At 36.0% G+C, this 20,873-nt stretch overlaps 2 protein-coding genes across 2 annotated transcripts; both read right to left on the bottom strand.

Moving 5' to 3' along the window:
• Positions 1-296: 296 nt before the first annotated feature.
• On the bottom strand, positions 297-8,680 carry LOC106912115 (SLAM family member 6-like). Its single transcript, XM_014978948.2, has 6 exons — positions 8,525-8,680; positions 5,420-5,710; positions 5,055-5,324; positions 4,205-4,291; positions 2,430-2,473; positions 297-2,172 (listed from the first exon to the last, which is right to left on the bottom strand). The coding sequence occupies exons 1-6, from the start codon at positions 8,574-8,576 to the stop codon at positions 1,963-1,965; spliced, it is 954 nt and encodes a 317-aa protein (XP_014834434.2). The 5' UTR covers positions 8,577-8,680; the 3' UTR covers positions 297-1,962.
• Positions 8,681-10,519: 1,839 nt separating this feature from the next.
• Positions 10,520-20,121, bottom strand: LOC106931211 (ATP-sensitive inward rectifier potassium channel 10-like). Its single transcript, XM_015009199.2, has 5 exons — positions 19,776-20,121; positions 17,000-17,211; positions 16,034-16,165; positions 15,668-15,845; positions 10,520-13,926 (listed from the first exon to the last, which is right to left on the bottom strand). Exons 1-5 carry the CDS (start codon positions 20,119-20,121, stop codon positions 13,529-13,531), a joined length of 1,266 nt encoding a protein of 421 aa, XP_014864685.2. The 3' UTR covers positions 10,520-13,528.
• Positions 20,122-20,873: the final 752 nt, after the last annotated feature.

Here is a 20,873-nt window from a genome sequence, read left to right as displayed (position 1 = left end):
TCCATATCTGCTCTTTCTCTCTCTGATATATAATTGCTGTTTTTTAACAGCAAATAACTGACAAACCAGGACTTCATTCTTTCTTTCTCAAGTGCACTGTTAGGAAATCCTGTAATATCTAACACAACACATAACTGTACCGTTAAGGTGTTAATCAAAACATGACACATGCTGCCTGTGAATCTGGTTGTCATGTTGTCACAATGGAAGCCTTGACCTAAAATGCTCTAAATATGTCTTTTGTCTTATGAGAACTTTTTCTAAAATAACATGCACCAGTCCCATTTCTGTAAAGATTTTTTGTTGTTGACAGCTTTTAATAGAGGTGATTTATCTCGACTGTCAGGAAGTTGATCAGCTCATCTGAAACCCCTCCTAATGTCAACATAAATTGAAAAATCAGTGTTGTTTTTCTTCTATTAGAAGTTCAATCCTTTGTTGTTCTGATGGCCAGTTTAAATCAGTACATCTGTAATTGATGATTTTTGTTTGACCCTTTTGTCATAATTTAGTTGAAAACCCAAAAGCAATGAGGAAAGCAGGCAAGGTAAAATTTGTGAAAGTCTTCACTCTGTTAATGAGTGTCCCATCTATTTCTTCTGCCAGTAAGCAATGATGTGTTTGCAGATTTTGGATTTGTCTTGATCTCAGTAAGTTTATTCTTAAACCTTTTGCAATAGATTTTCCTACATTTAGATCCTTATTGTTTCCTGTTTTAGCTGAAATGCTGAAGTAACATTGGTATAATTTCTCAAACAAATACTTATCAAGCATTCACCACATCTTAACAAGACTCAGCATTTCTTTTCTTCCCTTTATCAATTCCACACTCAATTAAAAGCAACATGCTTTCCCTGTTGTAGAAGCTTTGACATTTCCACTTTCAAACAATTAATTTCAATATCTCTGGAAGATGTTATGCTTTAAAATAAATGTAGAAAGTACAGCATTGAACTCAGCAGCTCAGTTAATTGAACCTCCATTGATGATAAATTAAACCTTCACTCTTTTCTCCTTTTTCTCCCTCCATTCTTTCATACTTTCTTCTTGGATAGGGAGAAACTATCAGTTGTTCTGTCTTGCTCTGTGAAAAGAAATTATAATCTTATGTGCATTTTCAATATACATCAATAAGCTAATTTACTTGAATAATACATGTGAACAAATGAAATGTTACAGTACTTTAAAGCTTTTTACACAGGTTCAATTAACGGTTAAACATTTCTTATTTATCTGACTTGGTTGCTCTCCCTCTTGTGGTGATTCATGGAACTGCTGCACGGAAAAGATTGAGAAAACTAAGAACTAAACATGAGAAAAACTTTTGATATTACTAGATTTTTACCACTTATTTAAATCCTGAAGCTTTTTACCTCAATAGTTCAATAAATATTACTTACATTTTCAGATCATTAACTTATTTCCAGATAAACAGGATGATGTTGTCAAAATGCACAAAGAAAATCTATTATTCTACTCTTGTCTTTGAATGTCTCTTGTGTGGCTGTTTCTAAGTTAACACACAATTCAGTAATAATATTTTATTCCTAAAACCAATTATTTAATTAAAATATGTTTTACTTTTAAGCACCTCAACAAAAAACAGAGCCTGTAGCAGCAAGAAGTATAGAACACAAACGTGCAAAAAATAGCAAAATTTCAATTTTCACAGACTGAAAAATAAAATACCAAAAGTTGAAGAGAATGTATTTTGTAGTTAATGATAAAAACAAAACATGGAATACATTGTTCTGATATTAATCATGATAATAACTGTAAATCTCTTAGGTCCACAAATTCCACCTGAGTTTGTGGAGGATAGAATTTCATGAATTTTACAGTTTTATCAGTAAAAATCTGTAAAAAAAACATTTAAAAGCTGGTTCAGAGAGGCAGTTCATGGTCATTTTTGCCACAGTTAAAACAGTTATATACATTGTACATTTTGATTTTCTTTCTCTGTCATCTGTTGGCTGCAGCAGGCTTTGAGTTGGACTTGGCAGCTCTGTCAACTTGAGCATAAATAGTTTCAGGCTGCGGGTTTGTGGAGGTTCTGGTTTCATTCAGCTGCACAGGAGGATTGGAAAACTGCACCAGTGCATACGTTGATGTTGGAGAAGGAGTTTCAGTAATTTCTGCAGGATTTGCATATGGGTTATTCTGTGGAGTTTCCTATAAAGACAGATAAAGAGTAAAAAAAACACATCTTTATATCTTAACATTCTCTGTGTGGCATTTTGTGGAAGCTTTCACTAAGATGTGAACACAAAGATCAGAGTAATGTTTAATTTGCTACAAACTGTTTCTGCTAAAAATGTGTATTTCTGCTCCTTTTAAACTTAGATTATTTTTATCTCAAGAGATAGTTATTTTGTAAACGTCTTGATTATTTTGCAAGCAAATAGGGAGAGTTTTTCTTTTCTGCTTACCTGAGGAACTTCATACACTGTATTTGCGCTCCTCTTTCTTTTACCTGCAGGTCAGTCATAAAGAATAAAGTTGTGTAGTTTGAAGTGATTAAAATCACAATTTTATTTTAAAGTGATGCTCTAAACAAACTAACATCACATAATAAACAAAGTAATTTAAGTGTTAAATTGGAGATTGCAACAGAATTTTATTGATTTGGGGGTTTTATCTTTTTTGCCAAAGTTAAAAATCAATGAATGAAAGGAAAATTGTTATAAATTCAACATCATCACAGAATAAAAACATTAAATCACAACTGGCCTTCAAATTGTTTTTCAAAGCACTGAAGTCATTTTACAACAGATGTTTCTTAAAAACAGGCTTTGGTGCAAAGCCTCAAAAATAAACTACCTCATCGATGTTGATGTACCACCTAAAACTAAACATGCTGCTCGTCACTACAGCAAACAGAAACATGTTAACTTGCCACCTTTTTGCCTTCACAAAGCCAAATAAATGAAAGTAGATTTTTCATCACCAGTGTTTAACAATGTTTTCCCACAGAATAATGAAAATAAATGAAATATTCAAGGAGAGTCCCAGCCCAACGTAAGGCAGAAGGACGGAAACCAAACCAGAGTTCACACTAAGGCTAAGACAGGCAGCTCTACTGGAGGCAGCAGGTAGACAATCAAGACAAAGAACTTGGAGGGACAACGTTTCCCAGGTAAGAAAAGTTTTTGTTGTTGTTTTCTTGTGTCAGGGGAATAGATGGTGGTCAGAACAAAAGCAGAAAACACAATATCAAACTAAATTCTGCCAGAATAGTTTTGAATTTAAATGGTTTTTTGTTTGTTTGTTGTTGTTGTTGTTGTTTTTACAATAATTCATTCTCCACTGTGAGGAAAATACAAAGGGACTGGGCTAACCACGTAGTGTTTTTAAATCTCTCTGTAGAGTGCCAGTCTGTTAGGTGTCCAGGCTGCTGCTCTCAGACATTTCTCCTGATTTTCTTCTCTTTACTGGACAAATCCCATTAAACTACAGGCTGAAACACTTATTTAATTGGTAAAAAAAATAAAAGACTTACAGGATGATTTTACTTTCACAAATAGAAAAGTAAAAGTCAAACTAATAGTCTTAGACATATATATTTGAAAATGTATACACCTAACATAATGATGTTCAAGAATCATAAAGCAAATTTATTTGGTCTTCAAACTAAATATGCTTAGAAATTGCTAAAGAAAAGAAAAACTCATCCCATTTTGCAGGCAAAATCTATTAATCTATTATTATTGTTATTACACAGTGTATGTGAATAATTCATTTTAAATAAACACATATTGTGATTGTTATAGCCCAATATTTTTCATACCCCTGGCAGATTTCAGTTTAAACATTTTTTATTCAAACAGGAAGTTGTAAAAATGACAAGCTCAAAATAATTTATACCATTCTCAAAAAAATAGTTATTTCTATTGACAAAATGGCAATAAAAACCTCCTTCAGACCAGCTTTTTGTTTTTCTGCTGGTGATGAGCTCCAAGTCTTTGAAGTTGAAAGGCCTCCTTGCCATCACTATGATCTTTAACTTGTTCCACAGATATAAGTTGAGACTCCAACACTTCAAAAAGTAAATATAACTTCCAGCCAGAACAAAGCATCATGATCAAATTAAAAGATTAGTTTAAACCTAAATCTGTCAAGGGGTTGAATCAATTTGTGCTTCTCTCTAGGTTGATGCTCTTACAGACAATAATCTGACTGTGAGAGAAAATTAAGAGGTACTTACACATTATGACCACAAAGCTTATAGATACCACTACCAGCACCACTATTGCTCCAACTGATATCCCAACTTTGGTGGCTGTGTTGGAGGCTGTAGAAAGACAGAAAACAGAAAAAAAAAAACATCAGGAATGCTTTGGTCAAGTTCACTTTCTATTTTACAACTTTAATGCTAGGATGTCAAATATTCTGTCTGTCTGGCAGCCCAGATAAAATTTAGTTACTAAAAACAAAAAATATATAGGCTATTTATTATTTTCTCCATCCAATAACACTTTAATATTTGGATTTTTATACTGAAAGGCAGCATTAAAAAAGCAAAATAAAACAAGTTTTATATTTCTACACATTTTAATATACTCAGTGAATGCAGATTTGCATAAAAGTGCATTTAGTGAATGGTCAGTAGGCCCAGTAAAGCGCTATATCATTTCAGTCCATTCACCATTTAAAGAGAAAGTGTCCATAGATCAGAACAGCAGCACTTTGAATAACTTTGCTTTTCCAATAAGTCTTTACACTTTCATCTGGGTTTTCAAAAATGTAAAATAAGAAGAAATTAAAAATAGGGAGTGTAAAACTAGGGAAAACTCCTGATTACCTGTTAGATATAAATACCATTACTATACCAGTCCAGGTTAAGGTTTGGGTAGATATTAGGGTTATGCACAAATGAAAGAAAATGAACCTAATTAAGTTTCTTAGTGGTTTAAAATAGATATTTGTTTATGTACATGTATGCATGTGTGTGTCTACTCATACTTATGATGAATTGCTTTATGTTTTACCATGTAAAACATTCATATGCCCAATACTTCAATTAAAAGCACCTGGGTCTATTCTTTAAATCTTACCTGGTGGATTTTCACAGAGAGGTGCAACATTCATTTCATCCTGTTTCCAGCTCACTTGGTTGCTATGGTTACAGAAGATGGAGCTTTCCTTTACATAGACCTTCAGAGAAGTTGAGTCCTTCAGGTCTGTTTGAGCCAGTAAATGGCAGGTTTTGTTTTCACATTGAAAAGTCCCACTAATTTGAGAATCCACTGTTCTACACGTTGCAGTGAAGTTACAGAAGCTGGAATTAATGGGGGTCACTGTTAGATTCACTGGAGACACTGGATCTGAAGGATAACAGATTTGATTGGTTTTATAATGGGGCGCTATAAAAACATTTAGAAATGATTCCAAAACAGGAAGCAAATAAGAGAAAACTTACCTTGGACTATAACTGTGTATTCAGCTACTGTTTTATCTGTTTTTCCATTTGCTGTTGCCTTATAGTTTCCAGTGTTGTTGTGTTTCACATTTCTCAATAGCAAAGAGTAGTTTTGTTGAAAGAAATCAATTCTTTCTACAAATATGGTTGTAATATTACCACTAGGAATAAATCTTACAAGATTATCACTGTTATTAAATTTCCAAAAAAAAATGTAATCTTTGCCAAATTCATATGTCTTTACTTCCAGTAGGAGGTTCGATCCAGATTTCACAAACAGAAGTTCAGACCCTGAAAGACAAGAGTTTGATTATGTTTCAATAATAATAAAAAATAATATCATGATAAGTCTCTGGAACGTCATAACTTTCACAGCAGCAGAGCAGAGAGGAGGTTTAAAGTGTAAGTTATTATAGAGCTCTACAAGTTTGGTCAATTAGAATCAACACATAATTCATCTAACCATTTCATTATTTACATATGTATCGTATAGATAATATGGTGTCCGACTATAATTATATGTGTATTGATCGCTTCACTATAGTCCCTTATTTTATAATATGCCTACATAAACATAAGAGAAACCAGTGATAGTATTGACTTAATTGAATAAGTTTTTTTTTGTCAGTGCATGATAATCTTCTGTTATCACAAATCACTACATTTCCAGTCTTTATTTTCCTTCCCAACAGAAATCTTTACAAATCTAAAACCTTTCAGTGATCAAACCAACAGATCCGTCTCAAAATGATTTTATTGTTGGTTGTCAGTTTCCTCTCCCCCAGTGTCTGTGAACATCAACTTTCAAGTCTTCTGCCAAAGTTCCCAACCGGATTTGGCCTGTACTTTGACAGGGTCATTTTAACATTGATATGTAAATTGTAGCTCTGCATGTTTAGTGTTTTTCTGCTGGAAGGTGAACCTGGACATCAGTATCAGGTCTTTCAGAGCTTCTAGGGCTTCTCAAGTCCAGTGGTCTAGAGCTACCGACCTGCAACTTTTAGATGCGTCCTTAATCCAACAGACCAGGATCAAATGGCTGAAGTGCCTCACCAGCAGTCATTAAGTTGTCTTTTCTCATAGCTTTCAAATTTCTGCTTCTCCATGATTTTATTTTTCAGTCTGGATATCTCCCTCATTCATCTTCCAGGGTGATCATGTTCCTGTTGGCTGATTCTCTTATTTTTGCTTTATTTGAAAGTCCTGTCAGTTTAGACTCCCATTTCTTGGCAGGTTTACAGTTGTACCACCTACTATTTCCATTTCCAAATTATGTATTGAGCATTGTTCCAAGAGATGTTCTGAATTTGACATATTGTTTTATAACTTAATCCTTTTTAAATTTCTCTACAACTTTATCCCTGTTGTGTTCCTTGGTCTTCAGTATGTTGTTCACTGCTGTTTTCCAACAAACCTACAAATAATTAGTAGAAAACCTGCATTTAAACTGAGATTGAATAGGAAACAACTGCTCTGCTTTACAAATTTAGAAACATCTAAAGTAAATGGGCTGCACTAAATTTATATAAAATTAAAAGTGGTTGAATACAAATGCACACCACACCTTTCTAATATTATTTGTAAAATATCACTTTTGCTTATTTTCCTTAGCCTACTGTTTTTTGTTATAATGTGATTAATTGTGAAGACGCTTAAGGAGTATGAGTACTGAGTGCTTGCATTGAAGGAGTGAGAAGTGAAACAGTTTTTCTACCTCAAGATAACGTTTATATTTGGAATTTGTATGAAGTCAGCCTGGAGAACGTTTCTGTTCTGTTAAACTGAATTCTTTTTTTAAAACTGAAACTTCTCCGCAAGAGCTTTTTATTATTAGTCTGCTAAGAACCTGCTCCTCAGAAACCACTCTGACACTTTTTTTTAGCTAATTATGATGCAAAAGTAGCCATGACAGAACTAAGTGTCATCACGTACTACTTCACACTATTATCAATTAATTAATTTATTATTTACCCAGGGAAAAAACTAAGATCAAAAGTCTGTTCTGGACAAGACAGCAGGACAAAACACACAGCTGCACAAAAAAGGCAAAAGTACATCAAGAAATCTCTGTGAGGCAGCAAAGAGCAGAGTAAGAAACCGCTCACTGATCTGAACCTGGTCTATGAGGCTCAGTCAAAGCAGCTTCACAAACATCATCCACAGCCCAATCCTGCTGTCCTGCTTTCAAACACTCCGAAAAAAATACTGAAAAGCTTTTTTTTTTTTATCCCAATCTGTGAAACCCATAAACAAGCACGTCAACCACCTCTTGTTTTCTTGTCTTCTTCTCCATCTATGCCTTAGCATTTTAGAGACAGTTAAGAAAATTATACTTTGGTTGTACTTGTCCTGTACTTTAGAGAGAACAAACGGATGCTTATTAAAGCATTTTGAAAACTGCATAAGGACAATAATAAATCTAAATTAACTAATCCAACACAGTTAGAACATGAAAAAAATAGCATTCAAGGTCTTTGCATTGCGACACGATGGTGCTATTACTGCATCAACCTGCAGTCCTAAGAAAACTACTAGACTTCAATACAAGCCCGCCAAAAACAACCAAACAGAAATTAAACATCCATAAAGAGCATTTAAAGGTTTTTTCAGAACTTGAGCCACCTAAAAATTACTTGTCAGTGCTGAGTTTTGTAATTTTCAAAAACAGACCCTGATCAGTCGAAGCAACAAAGCGTAAATAATTTACTGCCTTATCAGACGAGCTGGAGCGTGGCGGTTGATATTTATATTTAACATCTACTTTAAATTTAAGTTGAAACAAATAAAAGGTGTTTCATTCACAACAATGTTTTATCAGTATTAACTTCACATTTATTCATCTGTTGCGAACCACAGATGTACATTTATGACTGATGGCAGCAGAAATCTAAAATCTAAAGCTATAATTAAAAAACACACCTATTTAAATGTTATCTTTATTTAACTTTGTTTTTTATGTTTGTTATATCACTGAAATGAACTTTTCAGAAAAACTTCTATTACATTTTTTACAACACATTTTGACAGCTGAACTTTCTTTCATAAACATTTTTTTTTCTACAGCAACTGTTAAACACTGTTTGTAATAAATAACATAAATTTTACCTTCAATTGAATCCACCAGTGCAAGAAGAAGAAGCAGAACTACCGCTGCCATCGCTTTGTGTCAACTCTGCGACATCCGGAAGTACAACATCTATCACTGAGCCACAGTTTCCTCAATTCAGACGGAACGTTAAATAAAATTTCACACAACCAGTAAATGTTCTCATACCCCCCACCCACACAGACATCTTGTGTCTTTTACTTATAGAGGAATTTTTAGGGTTGAATAAACTGAAGTTGTACTACAGGATCACAATTGGATCCAGATCTGAACTACCTTCATTTTACTTTTTTATTCATTTAATTTTTTTATTTATTTAATTTATTTTAAAAATTTTTTAGTCATTCAAAGATGGACTTGCTGGTGTTCTTTGGATAATTATCCTGCTGCACAACCCAACAGTTTAAGGTCATATTGATGGCTGGACTTTTCCCCTTTAGAGCAGAATTAATGGTTCAACTTGTCCAGGTAGAGAAGCAGCAAAGCAGCTACAAAACATTTCCTTCTGGTTATTTCTGCAAACAGCCAGGGACAGGATTTTAAATCTTAAGACATAATTTCCAACTAGAAGGATGAGAAGATCAGATGTCCAATTTAACTTCAGTTTTCTTGCTCAGCCAACAACAGCGTCACTGAGTTCATCCACCGATATTGTTTGAAAAGAACTTTGGGAAACTTCATACAGATTTTAACTATGTCAGAAGTTTCAGACATAAGTTTATGTCTGAAGTGTGGTGTTGCATCATTGCAACACCACACTTCCTGTTGTCTTGCTGAACTTTCAGGCATCACTCCTAAAAAAACAGAGTTCTATGTGACTCAATGATGGCTTGTGTTGGCAGGTTAATAATAGAAATATTTTGCACATGATGCTAATGCTTCCAATCTGTTCTTGAACTTCTTTTGATCTGGCCATAACTTGCTGCCGTTTGAGATGTTTTAGTTCGCTTCATGTTGCCTTGCAGGTTTTACTCAAGAGATATTTTGATTCTGTAAGTTTGGCAGTGATCAGCTTTGGGTGTTGACTGTCCAAGGTGGGTGGAGTAGCCACAAAGGAGTCAACAAGTCATTTTCTTAAAAGGGCTACTCAAGAACTGAGTAACAACATCCGATCTAATATTTAAAATTATCAGATAAACAAAAATATAAATTACGTGCAAATTCTGGAATTTTCTAAATAAAAGACTTCAAAATTACAAAATAAAAATTTGGGCAGATCAATTGTTTTAATCTGAACTCCGTTTTCCAAAAAGCTGTGGTTGTTCATGTTCATAATTGACTGTTTTGGCTTTTCTCCTCCACTCTTAGTCTGTGAAGTGGACATAATATCTACTTTTAAGAGTAGATTTAAAACTTTACATTTTGTTAAAACTTTTAGTTAATCTTACTTATGTTTTCCTGAGTTATCTCTATAGTTATACTACTAAAGTCTTAGCCTGCTGACCACATTTTCTCACTCTGCTACATTTTCCTACTACTCTCTAATTTTGCATTATTTGCTTTTATTTAAACTTTTAACTTTAAGTGATCTGTTTTTCTCTCTGTAGAAGCAGCTGGACGTTTCTTCCTGATAAAGGAGAGTTTTTCCTCTCTACTGTCGCTGCATGCTTGCTCCGCCATATGAGGGATTGCTGCAAAGTCAACAACGCAATACCAGCGATTATCCACTTTCACTACATTCTCATCCAGGAAGAATGAATCCTACAAGTTAATGACTTGATGCGATCTGATAAAGTCAACACAATTTAAAAACCAACAGAATTATGACATTTTAGTGAATTGCTACTATAAAATACAGAACTGGATGATGATTTTATCACTTATACTTCACTTATACTCATCAGAAATGCATCACAGTTTTAGATATTTACTCTTTTTTTATCCTTATGCTCATTATTATCTGTTTTTTACTATGTCACTAGGTTTTGGATTAAATTGAAACTATTTGGGAATTCAGTTTTGATCAAATTAGAACAAAAGACACAAGCCAAATGTAATATTTCACAATAAGCTTTATTAGACCAGTTGTTAAAGAATTACCTCATTTGAAATATAAAATTCAAAGAACTAAAAGAAGACACACCACACCTTATTTCTCATATCAGTCACAACCACCTTTTCTTTACATGGCATTCTTATCTTTACATTCTTATATCTCAGCCCGTATTGTTCAGATACTTTCATATTTATATGTGTAGAAGGAGCTTTGATAAGATGCTTTTGATTTTATTTCACAGAGTTAGTAACTCCAATAATTCTTTATGCAGTGATTGCACCCAGTGCTTACAACAATCAGACTTTCTTCACTGTTAAAGGCACAGATACAACATCTCTACATGAGTATTTACATCCACTGGAGTTTGTTCATTTGCATGTCAGACAAAAGAACAGCAGGTTTCTGACTATCTTTAAATTTACAGCAGCTGTAAAGAAGCTGGTCTATATAAATTCAGAGTGCTTTCAGTGGAATATTTTACAAATGGTAAGGTTTGACAAATTGTCAGCTAATCTACTGAAGGTGCAAATAATCATTATTTACTTCAATAAAGTGCTACAATGTTCATTTGATACAGACACAGATGTCATATTGTAGTTTAACAAAAAAATTACATTCAGCACTAAAATGCACAATGAGGAACTCTAAAGTTGAGATATAACATTTCTAAATGTTCGGGAGGAAGTTGACTTTTGAGCTTGGTGCTATTTTTCTTACCATGTAAGAAGAAAATACTTAAAGTCATATGACTTTCTGCTCAACAAACCGTAGCTGTGTGCATCTTAAGCAATTTCCCCTTTGGGATTAGTAAAGCACTTTTAAAGTGCAGAAAATTGCAACACATTCACTTGAACAGAGGAGGGAAAAAATGTTTTTCTTTGAAATTGGGGGTATTTTGTGTTTACTCCCTTATTTCTGTTTTTCACATTTTTAAAAATACACATTCAGTTTGTCTCGCTTTTGAGTGAGTAAGTCTGTCACAAGGTGACGCTTCAGTGCTCTGGGAAGTACCTAAAGAGACCAGAATAAGTTTCTGACCTTTCAGCTTTTCCACCATTGTACCTCAGATAAATGGGTGTTTACGTAAATCAGCTTTTGTTGTCTACATTCACAAAACAGTTGTTTTCATGCATTGTCTAACAGCCATGTCACACTTTACATATTTGCAAACTTTGTGCTTCATTTGCTTTCAGAGATGTCTAGAAACGTCTTCTGACCCCTAGCGAAATACCAGATTTTTGTGACATATAAAAATTTGGCCAGGATAAATCCTTTCCCCCTTTGATGTAACATAACCTTACACTACTGAAAAAGGAAAATAGAAAAACTTAAAAAGTTGCTGACATGTGCATAACCTTAATCAAAACCTTTAGGCACTTTTTTAAACAATTTCAACAATCAGTCTTCTTGGATAAACAAAAATAGTTCAGCAAAAACTCATAAGCATTTGTCAGGAGGATTGTAGATAATAGATGTGTCATGCCACAGTAACGACAGTCATGCTACAAAAACAAGAACCCAGAAGTATTATGGTCTACATGTGACAGCAACGTCAGGGACTTCTCATATTCCTATGTAGAACTGCATGATAAAAGCATTTCCTTCAAAAGAAAAGTTCTGGCTAAAAGCCCGTTGTGGTCTGATGGAAACAAACTGGAACTTTTAGCCACAGTTACAGACGGAAAGTTTGGCACAAAAACACCACAGATCAGCAAATGAACACCAACCAAAGCGAAACATGGTGACCGAATCATTCTCTAGAGTTACTTTTCCCACAGATGATATGAGACTAGACTGCAGTTAAAGTCATGAACATTTCCTCATGCTAGTTACATTTCACCCAAAACCTTCAGATGACAGAAAGAAACATGACAAAATCCAGAACAGAAACAGTAAAACAGCTGATCTGACACAAGGGATAAACTAAGATGGCAAGAAGGAGAATAGAAGTAAAGAAAGAAGCAACAGAAACATAAAACTAAAAGTCCAAAGATCTATGGATTATAACAGAAAACTGAAGATGAAGAAGAATTTTATTTTTCACCATCCAAATAAATCAGTAAAAGACCAGCTTCACAGTTTTGCACGGTGTGAAAAATCAGGTTCTACTCGATTTTATAAATTGTGAGACTGTGAGCACAGAGGGCATGGGGAATGTTTCCAGGACAAAAAGTTGGATGATATTAAACTCATATCAAAGAAAACTGAATGCTAGAAACGAATCAAGAAGAGATTCAACAAAGAGTTTAAGGTTGAGCACACTTATGCCTCAAGGTTGTTGCAGATTTTTTAAATTCTCTCAAGTTCTTAGTAGGATCACATAGAAAATTGTCACAAAAAGGTGGAAAAAGCTTCTAAAAGCTTTTTCATACAAACATTATGTGTTAAAAATGTTTCAGTTTCAAAGGTTCCAACATTGAGGTGATATTATGACTTAACCTCACGCTATGCCATGCAGACACTCTGTCTGCTTTGATAAAGATTCACAGTGTGAGTGAATGTTTGGAGTGACTGACATGGTAGGGAGGAGGGAGACATTTTCTGAATAAATAAGATGAAAACAATTTAAGCAAATTGGAGGCACCTATAGACATGATATGGAGCTCTGAGCATTCAGCCCTGGATGGTCAGATCATCACAAAGTATGCAAGGAAAAATGTGATGGTGAGACAATGGCAAAAAGTATGAAGGTAGAACTTTATAGATTTCACATCAGACAGTCTAATCTGAGATTAATTATATTCGACTTACACTTAATTTCTTCCTTATTTGACTCTTTTAGCATAGATTTTTTTTAGATTTTCCATCATAAGTGACAAGATGAGAATAAATGACAGCAGTTTTAGCAAATATTTCCTTACAAAACGCAGTACCATACGTATTTGCTTTAAGTCATTTTGATAAAAAAAAAAAATGAAAACAATCTTTGTCTTACATGTGTGAAAGGCTTCACAAACTCTCATGTTGTTTTGCTACAAAATGTCTGACTTTCAGCCAGTTTAGCTGCTCAGACGTTGCTGATGCGAACGCTTACGGGGCCGTCTCTGACTCGGCCTCGGTCTTCGCCTCGCTGCTCCCTGTAGCTCTGCTCCAGACGAATCTTCTCCGGGTCTGTCACCTCAGACACGGGTCCGCCTCCGTTGCTCTGGTATTCGTGTTGCGAACTGGACGATTTGAAGATGGGGGTCGTCTTGGTCTTCGCCACTTTGTCAAAGAAGGAAAAGTCCGCTACGTATTTGCCAGACTGGGAGAGAGAGACGACGGGGGGGAACTCGTAACCCCAGAGGATCTCGTCTGGCAGGTAGGAGGTGCGGACCTGGCAGGTGGCGGAGGTCGGCTCTATTGTGGCACTCATGATCACCAAGAGTTCAAAGTCAGCCAACTCTGGATCTGTCCATCCACCACCTGATAAAGGAACATTAGCAGGTTAGCTAAAAAGGATGAGGAGAAACTGGTAAAGAGACAAGAAGGAATCAACGCTGATCTTAGGGTGCTATGGATTTTCTCCAACTTCCTCTCAGAGTCCAAAGAAATTTATACTTATATTTGTATATTTTTACCTTTTAAGAGTCACTTTTACAGGCAGCAAAAGAAGGTTTTCATCATACAGGAAACATGTTTCTATTGTGACCAATGAATATTAAACTTTAATGCAAGGTTCATGGCCCATCCTAAACTGTCATTAGGTCTGAGTTTGTGCATGCATGATTGTTTGCTTTTGCTTTATCCTGTGAAGGACTGACAACCAGTGATGACTTCTAGCTCTACAAACCCTGCAAGGATTCAGCCAGTTCAGAAATGCATGAATAAGAAAGCAAATAAAAATGGGAGTTGAAGTAAATCTAGGAACATCCAACATGTAAAATGTATCAATAGATCTCCTCTAAATTCTTTTCCCATAAATGGAAAGATCCTCTACAAAAATGTGTTGCGCATTAAAGAAGTGAAGAGTGAGATGAAGTATATATATAAAACACACTGACAGAGGAAGTCAACGCTGATGCACTTCCACAGTCCACTAACCACCAAAAAAAGACTATTTTTATCTTCTCTTTTGCAAGTTCATTGCCCAACTTCTTCCTTTTGAACGCTTACATTTGGTAGTAAATACAATCATTTAGTCATGTGTCACCCATTAATCAAACTCAAACCATCACTGCGTCTGATTGGTATTGTTTCTCTGTAAAAGCACTTTGAATTGTCTTTGACTGAAAGGTGCTATATAAATAAAATTGCCTTGCCTTGCCTTGCCTTGCCTTGCGCAAAACTAAATTTGCAGAGCATTGTGTTAAACAGGCAGGTGTAGGCTTAGAGGAAAAGAACGTCGGGACAAAGTTCCTGATCAGAGTACAGGAATGAAGGGTGAATCCATCTATTGGGGTTTAAAACTCTGATTTAGAGATCAAGGTTACCAATTAATTTACAAAACTGGCAACTTTTCTTCTGTTCTTGGCAATCACATATTTATAGTTGTTTTCTTCAGTATGTGAAGGCTGGTGAACATTCATTCACTGCTACTTCAATATTGTAAATGTTTCAGAAATGAAACAATAATTCTGTAGCTTAAACTTAATGTTATGCTGTGCAGACACTTTAAAACCTGTCTGTCAAGAGAGGACCCAAATTTGGGTCCTCTCTTGACAGGGGTGTCAAACTCCAGTCCTCAAGGGCCGCTGTCCTGCAACTTTTAGATGTGCCTCTGCTGCACCACACCTGAAAAGAATAATTAGGTCATTAGCAAGGCTCAGGAGAACCGATCTACACAGGGAGGAGGTAATTAAGCCATTTCATTCCACTGTTTTTTACCTGTAGCACATCTAAACACTGCAGGACAGCGGCCCTTGAGGACTGGAGTTTGACACCCCTGTCATTGTGAATGACAACCTGAGACCAACAGGTTAAGTGTCACACTCTTGACCAAGGAGCCCTATTAATATTTTGGTCTACTTCTGCTGTGAATGTAGCTTTTGAGAGTGTAGCAATGTTCCTTTCAGTTCTCATTTCTTAACAGCTAATGGAAAAATGGTTTTGTTGCCTAAGCAACAGGGTTTCTTAAGAGCACAGCCCTCAAAAGCCTTGAGACGTAACAAAACACCCTCAACATGTGGTAATACCAACAAAGTATTGTTTTTTTGACCAAGCTCACCCTTGGCGGCCCAGGCTCTCAGGGGGCTGGTGTCGTCGATGATGTGGTAGAAGGTGAGGGGAAGGATGAGGAAGGGGCTGTCGCTGGAAGTGTCCACCTGGAAGGGCACGTTCCTCTGGTCCATACGAACTGTTTCACCTTCCTTTGTCAGAGACGTCTGCAGGAGTTTCCCTGTCACCTAAATGAAATGGCGCATGCTGCTTGTTTTGGTTTGACTCATTCTCATTTTGAAGAATTGCACAGCAAAAAAATTCAACTCTGCATGGAAATATTTGTTAAAAATCCACAAATCCAACAGTAAGTCAATGAAATATTAGTCTTTGACTCATTTTGTTCTGTTTGTCTGAGAGTTGCATATGCACCGACCTGGCATCCGAGAAGAAGACTCTTGCGCATGTTGGCCACTCGGATCATCAGGCAGGGTTGGCCTTCATAGGTCGATACAACAGCATGCTGGCTAAACTTCACCGTCTCACTTCGCTTCTTTGGCCGTGCAATCTGACCGGGAAAAGCTCAGTTTTTATTTTTCTCAAGTATTTTCAGTTAATTGTCTTACTCTTAGATGAATCAGGATTCAGTGTCTTGCAAACATATTTACACTCCTGGAACCTTTTCTTATTACCAAGAGAGTTTACAGAGTTTACATGAAGTAAAAATTATACATGTTTTCGAACTGCAAACAGCTCTGGTCAGATGAGACCAAAGTTCAATACCACTTAGGAAAACTGCAGAGTCAAGCTACTTTTTCCTATCGAGCTTCTCACACTTGGAATATGATTCAGAGTGACATAAGGGACATTTCATTTCTAATCTCATTTAAAAAACATCTTACAAACTCCTGGAAAGTCAAAAATATCAGTGTCGATTACATGCAAATTTGTAAAAATTTTAAAGTTGTTTTATGCCTTTCTTAATACATCCACATCTCAATAGAAATTCACCTCTTGTCTATAACTGTATGCATTTACATGGAAATTTTCATTAATGCATATTATCCCATTATTAAAAAATAAACTTTAATTTGAACTTAAAGTTCATATATGTGGCCAATAGTGGCAAAAATGAACAATACGCGTTCATTTTGTTCCATTGAATGGTGGCAAAGAAAAGTTGTCCCATTGAATGGGACAACTTTTCTTTATCAGGGACATTGAAGCTGGTCAAACTTAATCAAATGGAGCAAAGTGCAGAAAAGATTCGCGATTGGGCCAAGAGTCGACAAAAAGTGGAAAACTACAAGGGGTATGAATACTTTTGGCCTGTGCATCCCAACTGTTTGGATCATTGGATTGGACACCTTGTCATCCCACATTTCTCTATTCAGTTAATGACCTTGGCCAGGAAGGTGCCGGTGATGAAGATTTCCAGGAGCATGGTGATGACCAGCTGCAGGATGAGGAGGATGATGGCAGCCGGGCATTCCTCTGTGATGCATCGGAAACCATAACCAATGGTTGTCTGGGACTCCAGAGAGAAGAGGAAGGCTGCTGTGAGGGTCTGCATCTGCATCACACAGGGTGTGTGGTTGGACGGCGGATCGAACTCTGGAAAGAAAACGACAGCTCATCAAGGCTGCGGTAAAGGAGCAGACGTTTCTTTGTTTAATGCCTACATTATCTGGTGGACTCTTGTAATGCCAAACAGTGGAAACATGAGTCATCAGAGGAAGAGGAGGTGTGTTTTTCCTTTATTATTTTGTGAGGATAACGTATTTGTATTGCACTCGTGTGGTTTTTGGTTTTACAGGAAATAAAACCAGAAGCCTAACTTCTTTGTAACTGTCAAAACGTCTTTATGTGCATGTGTGAAGGGCTGCAAAGTAGAGCACTCTTCACACTGCAAAAACACAAAATCTTACCAAGTAATTCTGATCTGGTTTGCAGTGCAAATATCTCAGGACAATTAAAATAAGACAAGCTGTCTTAACAGTAACTTTTTAGCTAGATATAGAGGCTTATTTTAAGTAAATGAATCCTTAATACTGATGAAGAAGTACTAGTTCTATTGGCAGATAACTCATAACCTGAGAAAGATGTCTTACTATAAATGAAATAATCTGCCAAGGGAACATGCACTTTTTCATCAGTATTAAGTAATTATTTACTGAAAACAAGCCTCCATATCTTGCTGAAAAGTTACTCTTTAGTTAGGTTCAAATGTACTAAGTTATTTGCAGTAGAAACTGGACCAAAAACACTTTGTAAGATTTTCTGTTTTTGCAGTGCACCCATGTTTTCATGTCTAATGATTTTATCATGTTAACAGTTTATCTATTTACCGGCTTTAGATAAAAAAAAGTGCATCATGTTGATTCTGTTGCACAAACAGAAGGTGAAAAAAGCAGAAACGGATCAGACTATCAGTTCACACCATTCAAACTCTACAGATCTTCGTCTTTGCTTCACAGCGTAGCAACATCCGCTCTTACCTAACACAGTTTTTCACTATCTCACTTTTTATTTGAAATTTTCCCACCTCTATAGTCCTGCAACAATGCTCTCAGTTTTGCTCACCTTATTTTGTCACTCATTTTGCTGAGCTGCAAAGAGACTGTGAGGTTTAAACAGGAAAAAATAACTCTGACACTGAAACCATCAAGGACGGTTTTAGTGTCAAATTTTAGTGTATTTGTGTCAACGGGCCTTTGAGTCAAAGCTGTATGGTAGGTTACAACTTCAGCACCTGATTCTCCATTAGTCATGATTTAAGGGAGGTTTTAAGAGATCTGAATCAGGGTGGTGAGTTATTGTTTCTCTGAAGTACAATCACCTTTTCCCATAAAAATAAAAAAATGAAATCATTGGTGCATAAATTTCATGGGAATTTTCTGCAAGCTATAACCATGTTCCTGTTTAGTGAACTGTCATATTAAAATCACTTTGGGGCAGTGAGGGGATTTTAGATCATAGGTCAAAAGTGTTTAGATCATAGGTCAAAATTACTTTATAGTTCACTGAAAAAGATAGGTTCAAATATTTGAACCTAAGATTCGGTTCCCCTCTCTCTGATGACAACTGCTTCAGATGAGGCAGTTTTATTTTTTTCTCTTCACCACACCCTTCCTCTCTCGTATTTATTCATAGATATGTGCAGCTCTGGTCTTAACTCAGCAAAACCTCGCCTTCTTACATTCTTAAAGGTGGCCTACTATGCTTCCTTGAACAGGTTAGGATAGATCTATGTGCTATCTAAACATGTCCATTACATTTTGTGCACAAAATCACTCATATAATGAGATTTTATTCTTTTCAGTTCTACCTGCTTCAATACTTAGCTAACTAACTGGTTTAATACAAACCAAAAGTAGTGTGAATGTAAAATCTAAAGCAAAGATTATCATCTATTTTATGTTTTAGGCCTGTTTTGGCTGCTAAGAGTACAAGGCAACTTCAAACGTTGGGGGCAGCGTACCCTAAAAATTTTGCTTGAAAACCTTCTACCCCAAGGCAAAACAGTGAAAATGTGTCACATATGGGGTTCCCAGCCCAACTAAGAACATATCAGCAAAACCACAAAGCAAATTGAGGTCATGAAGTGGCTAAGGCAATCTGAACTTCAGACCCAATCAGTGAAGGGAGGCAACAATGACAGCTAAAGGGGGAGTGGGCCAAGACTCCAACTGAGAGGTACTCCAGGTCTGGAGACCGATTACAGGGAAGATCTTACAGATCATATCAGCTATGATATGCATATAGATAGAAACATAGATATAGTCTTTGTCTCTTTAAGATGCTTGCATTTGTCTGTTCAGAAGCTTCAGGTCTTGTTTTGATAAAAAAAAAATTCTTCAGTTGCATTTTCTAGTTGACTCATTATGAAACTCGTAATGACAACCTAACTGAGCTGAAAGTTTCTAGAGTACTGAATCAAAGTTTAACTGAAGAATTTGACTTTATTCACAACTTAAACTGTGCTTGTTCATAAAAAAAGGCAGGAAATCTTCACAGAAATGTCTGAACTGATACTGCGGGATAAACCCTGATGTTACTTCTTAGCAAAATCCTGCCCTCAGATGGAATAGATATGGAAACCCTGTGGTGCATGGGTGATATGAGGGGGGTGTTAAACTGTAAAGGTACTTTTTTTTATAAAACCTCTGCTCTCTCACCCAGCAGGTCTCCATGCACCAAAGCCACGAGGTACCACACAACCCCAAACAGAAACCAGGTCCCTGCAAACGTTGCTGTAAACAGGAAGAACTTGTAGCGCCAAGGCATTTCAAGAAAAGTTGTCCAGAGGTCACGCATATAGAGAGCATTCCTCCCACTGACGTGCTCGATGCGCATGTTGCTTCGGCCATCTTTGGACAGGATGCGTCTCCTCTTCCGCACAGTCCCGCCTCCAACAGAAGCGCCGCCGCCCAGCAATGGCTTCAGAACATCGGTTTGGGTCTGAGAGTGGCAAACTTTTTGAGGGGAAGAGCTGCGAGAGCAGGGTGGGGTAGCAGAAGTCATCTGTGAAAAACAAACAGGGAAAAATGAAGTTGAAGTTCAACTTCCCTAGATTGATTCGCAATCTATTTCATCTCTATAACCAACTTTAATGACACCAGCAGAACTATGACACATGAGTAGACACAAAAATACTGGTTTACTGTTAAAGTTCAGTGGAAACCACAAACGTTTAACTGCACATCACTTCCCAGCAGAGAAATTCTTCCTCAAAATTAAATTTATCTGTTACATTACATACATAGAAATATCTAAAATTACCAGAACACATTATTTAAATTACAGCTTGTGTTGTTGCTTTGGTTTTATTTTGTTTTAAAGTCTGGGAAAACCACATTTATATTCAAGCAAAAAGTTAGATTTGGAAATTTTTGTGAGGTGTAAAGCTGTCATGGGAAAAAACTGTTTTTCTTCTGAATTTGATATCTGTAGCCATGATCAAATGATACCATCACAGGAAGAAGATCTCGTTCTGCAAACATTGTAAAATTTTAGCATGTACTCATTCTCTGCAAATGCAAATGTAATAGGATGAACTCTCTACAAGTTTGAAAAGTAAATTCATCCTCAATGTTAATATATACTGCTCAAAAAATAAAGGGAACATTTCACTTTAATTTTGTGTGTGGCTCCAAATCCAGGCCTCCATTGGTTAATAAATTTGATTTCCATTGATGACTTTTGTGTGATTTTGTTGTCAGCACATTCAACTTTGTACAGAACAAAGTATTCAATGAGAATATTTCATTCATTAA

Source organism: Poecilia mexicana, unplaced genomic scaffold, assembly GCF_051168715.1.
Source record: "Poecilia mexicana isolate PSO_F unplaced genomic scaffold, ASM5116871v1 scaffold_17, whole genome shotgun sequence".
NCBI classification, from domain to species: Eukaryota; Metazoa; Chordata; class Actinopteri; order Cyprinodontiformes; family Poeciliidae; genus Poecilia; species Poecilia mexicana.
The sequence above is the reverse complement of the archived record's forward strand: the minus strand, read 5'-3'. Positions and strand labels throughout refer to the sequence as shown.

Bases quoted from the DNA above. Each gene is read 5' to 3' on its own strand.
- LOC106912115 (XM_014978948.2), bottom strand. From the start codon at position 8,576: ATGGCAGCGGTAGTTCTGCTTCTTCTTCTTGCACTGGTGGATTCAATT. The intron at 5,325-5,419 runs GTAAGTTTTCTC...GTTATCCTTCAG, and splicing joins ATACACAGTTATAGTCCAAG to ATCCAGTGTCTCCAGTGAAT. The intron at 2,474-4,204 runs GTAAGTACCTCT...ACTGACCTGCAG, and splicing joins AAGCTTTGTGGTCATAATGT to GTAAAAGAAAGAGGAGCGCA.
- LOC106931211 (XM_015009199.2), bottom strand. From the start codon at position 20,121: ATGACTTCTGCTACCCCACCCTGCTCTCGCAGCTCTTCCCCTCAAAAA. The intron at 16,166-16,999 runs GTCATTAACTGA...TTTCCCGGTCAG, and splicing joins CCGGCACCTTCCTGGCCAAG to ATTGCACGGCCAAAGAAGCG. The intron at 15,846-16,033 runs GTCGGTGCATAT...CATTTCATTTAG, and splicing joins GTCTTCTTCTCGGATGCCAG to GTGACAGGGAAACTCCTGCA.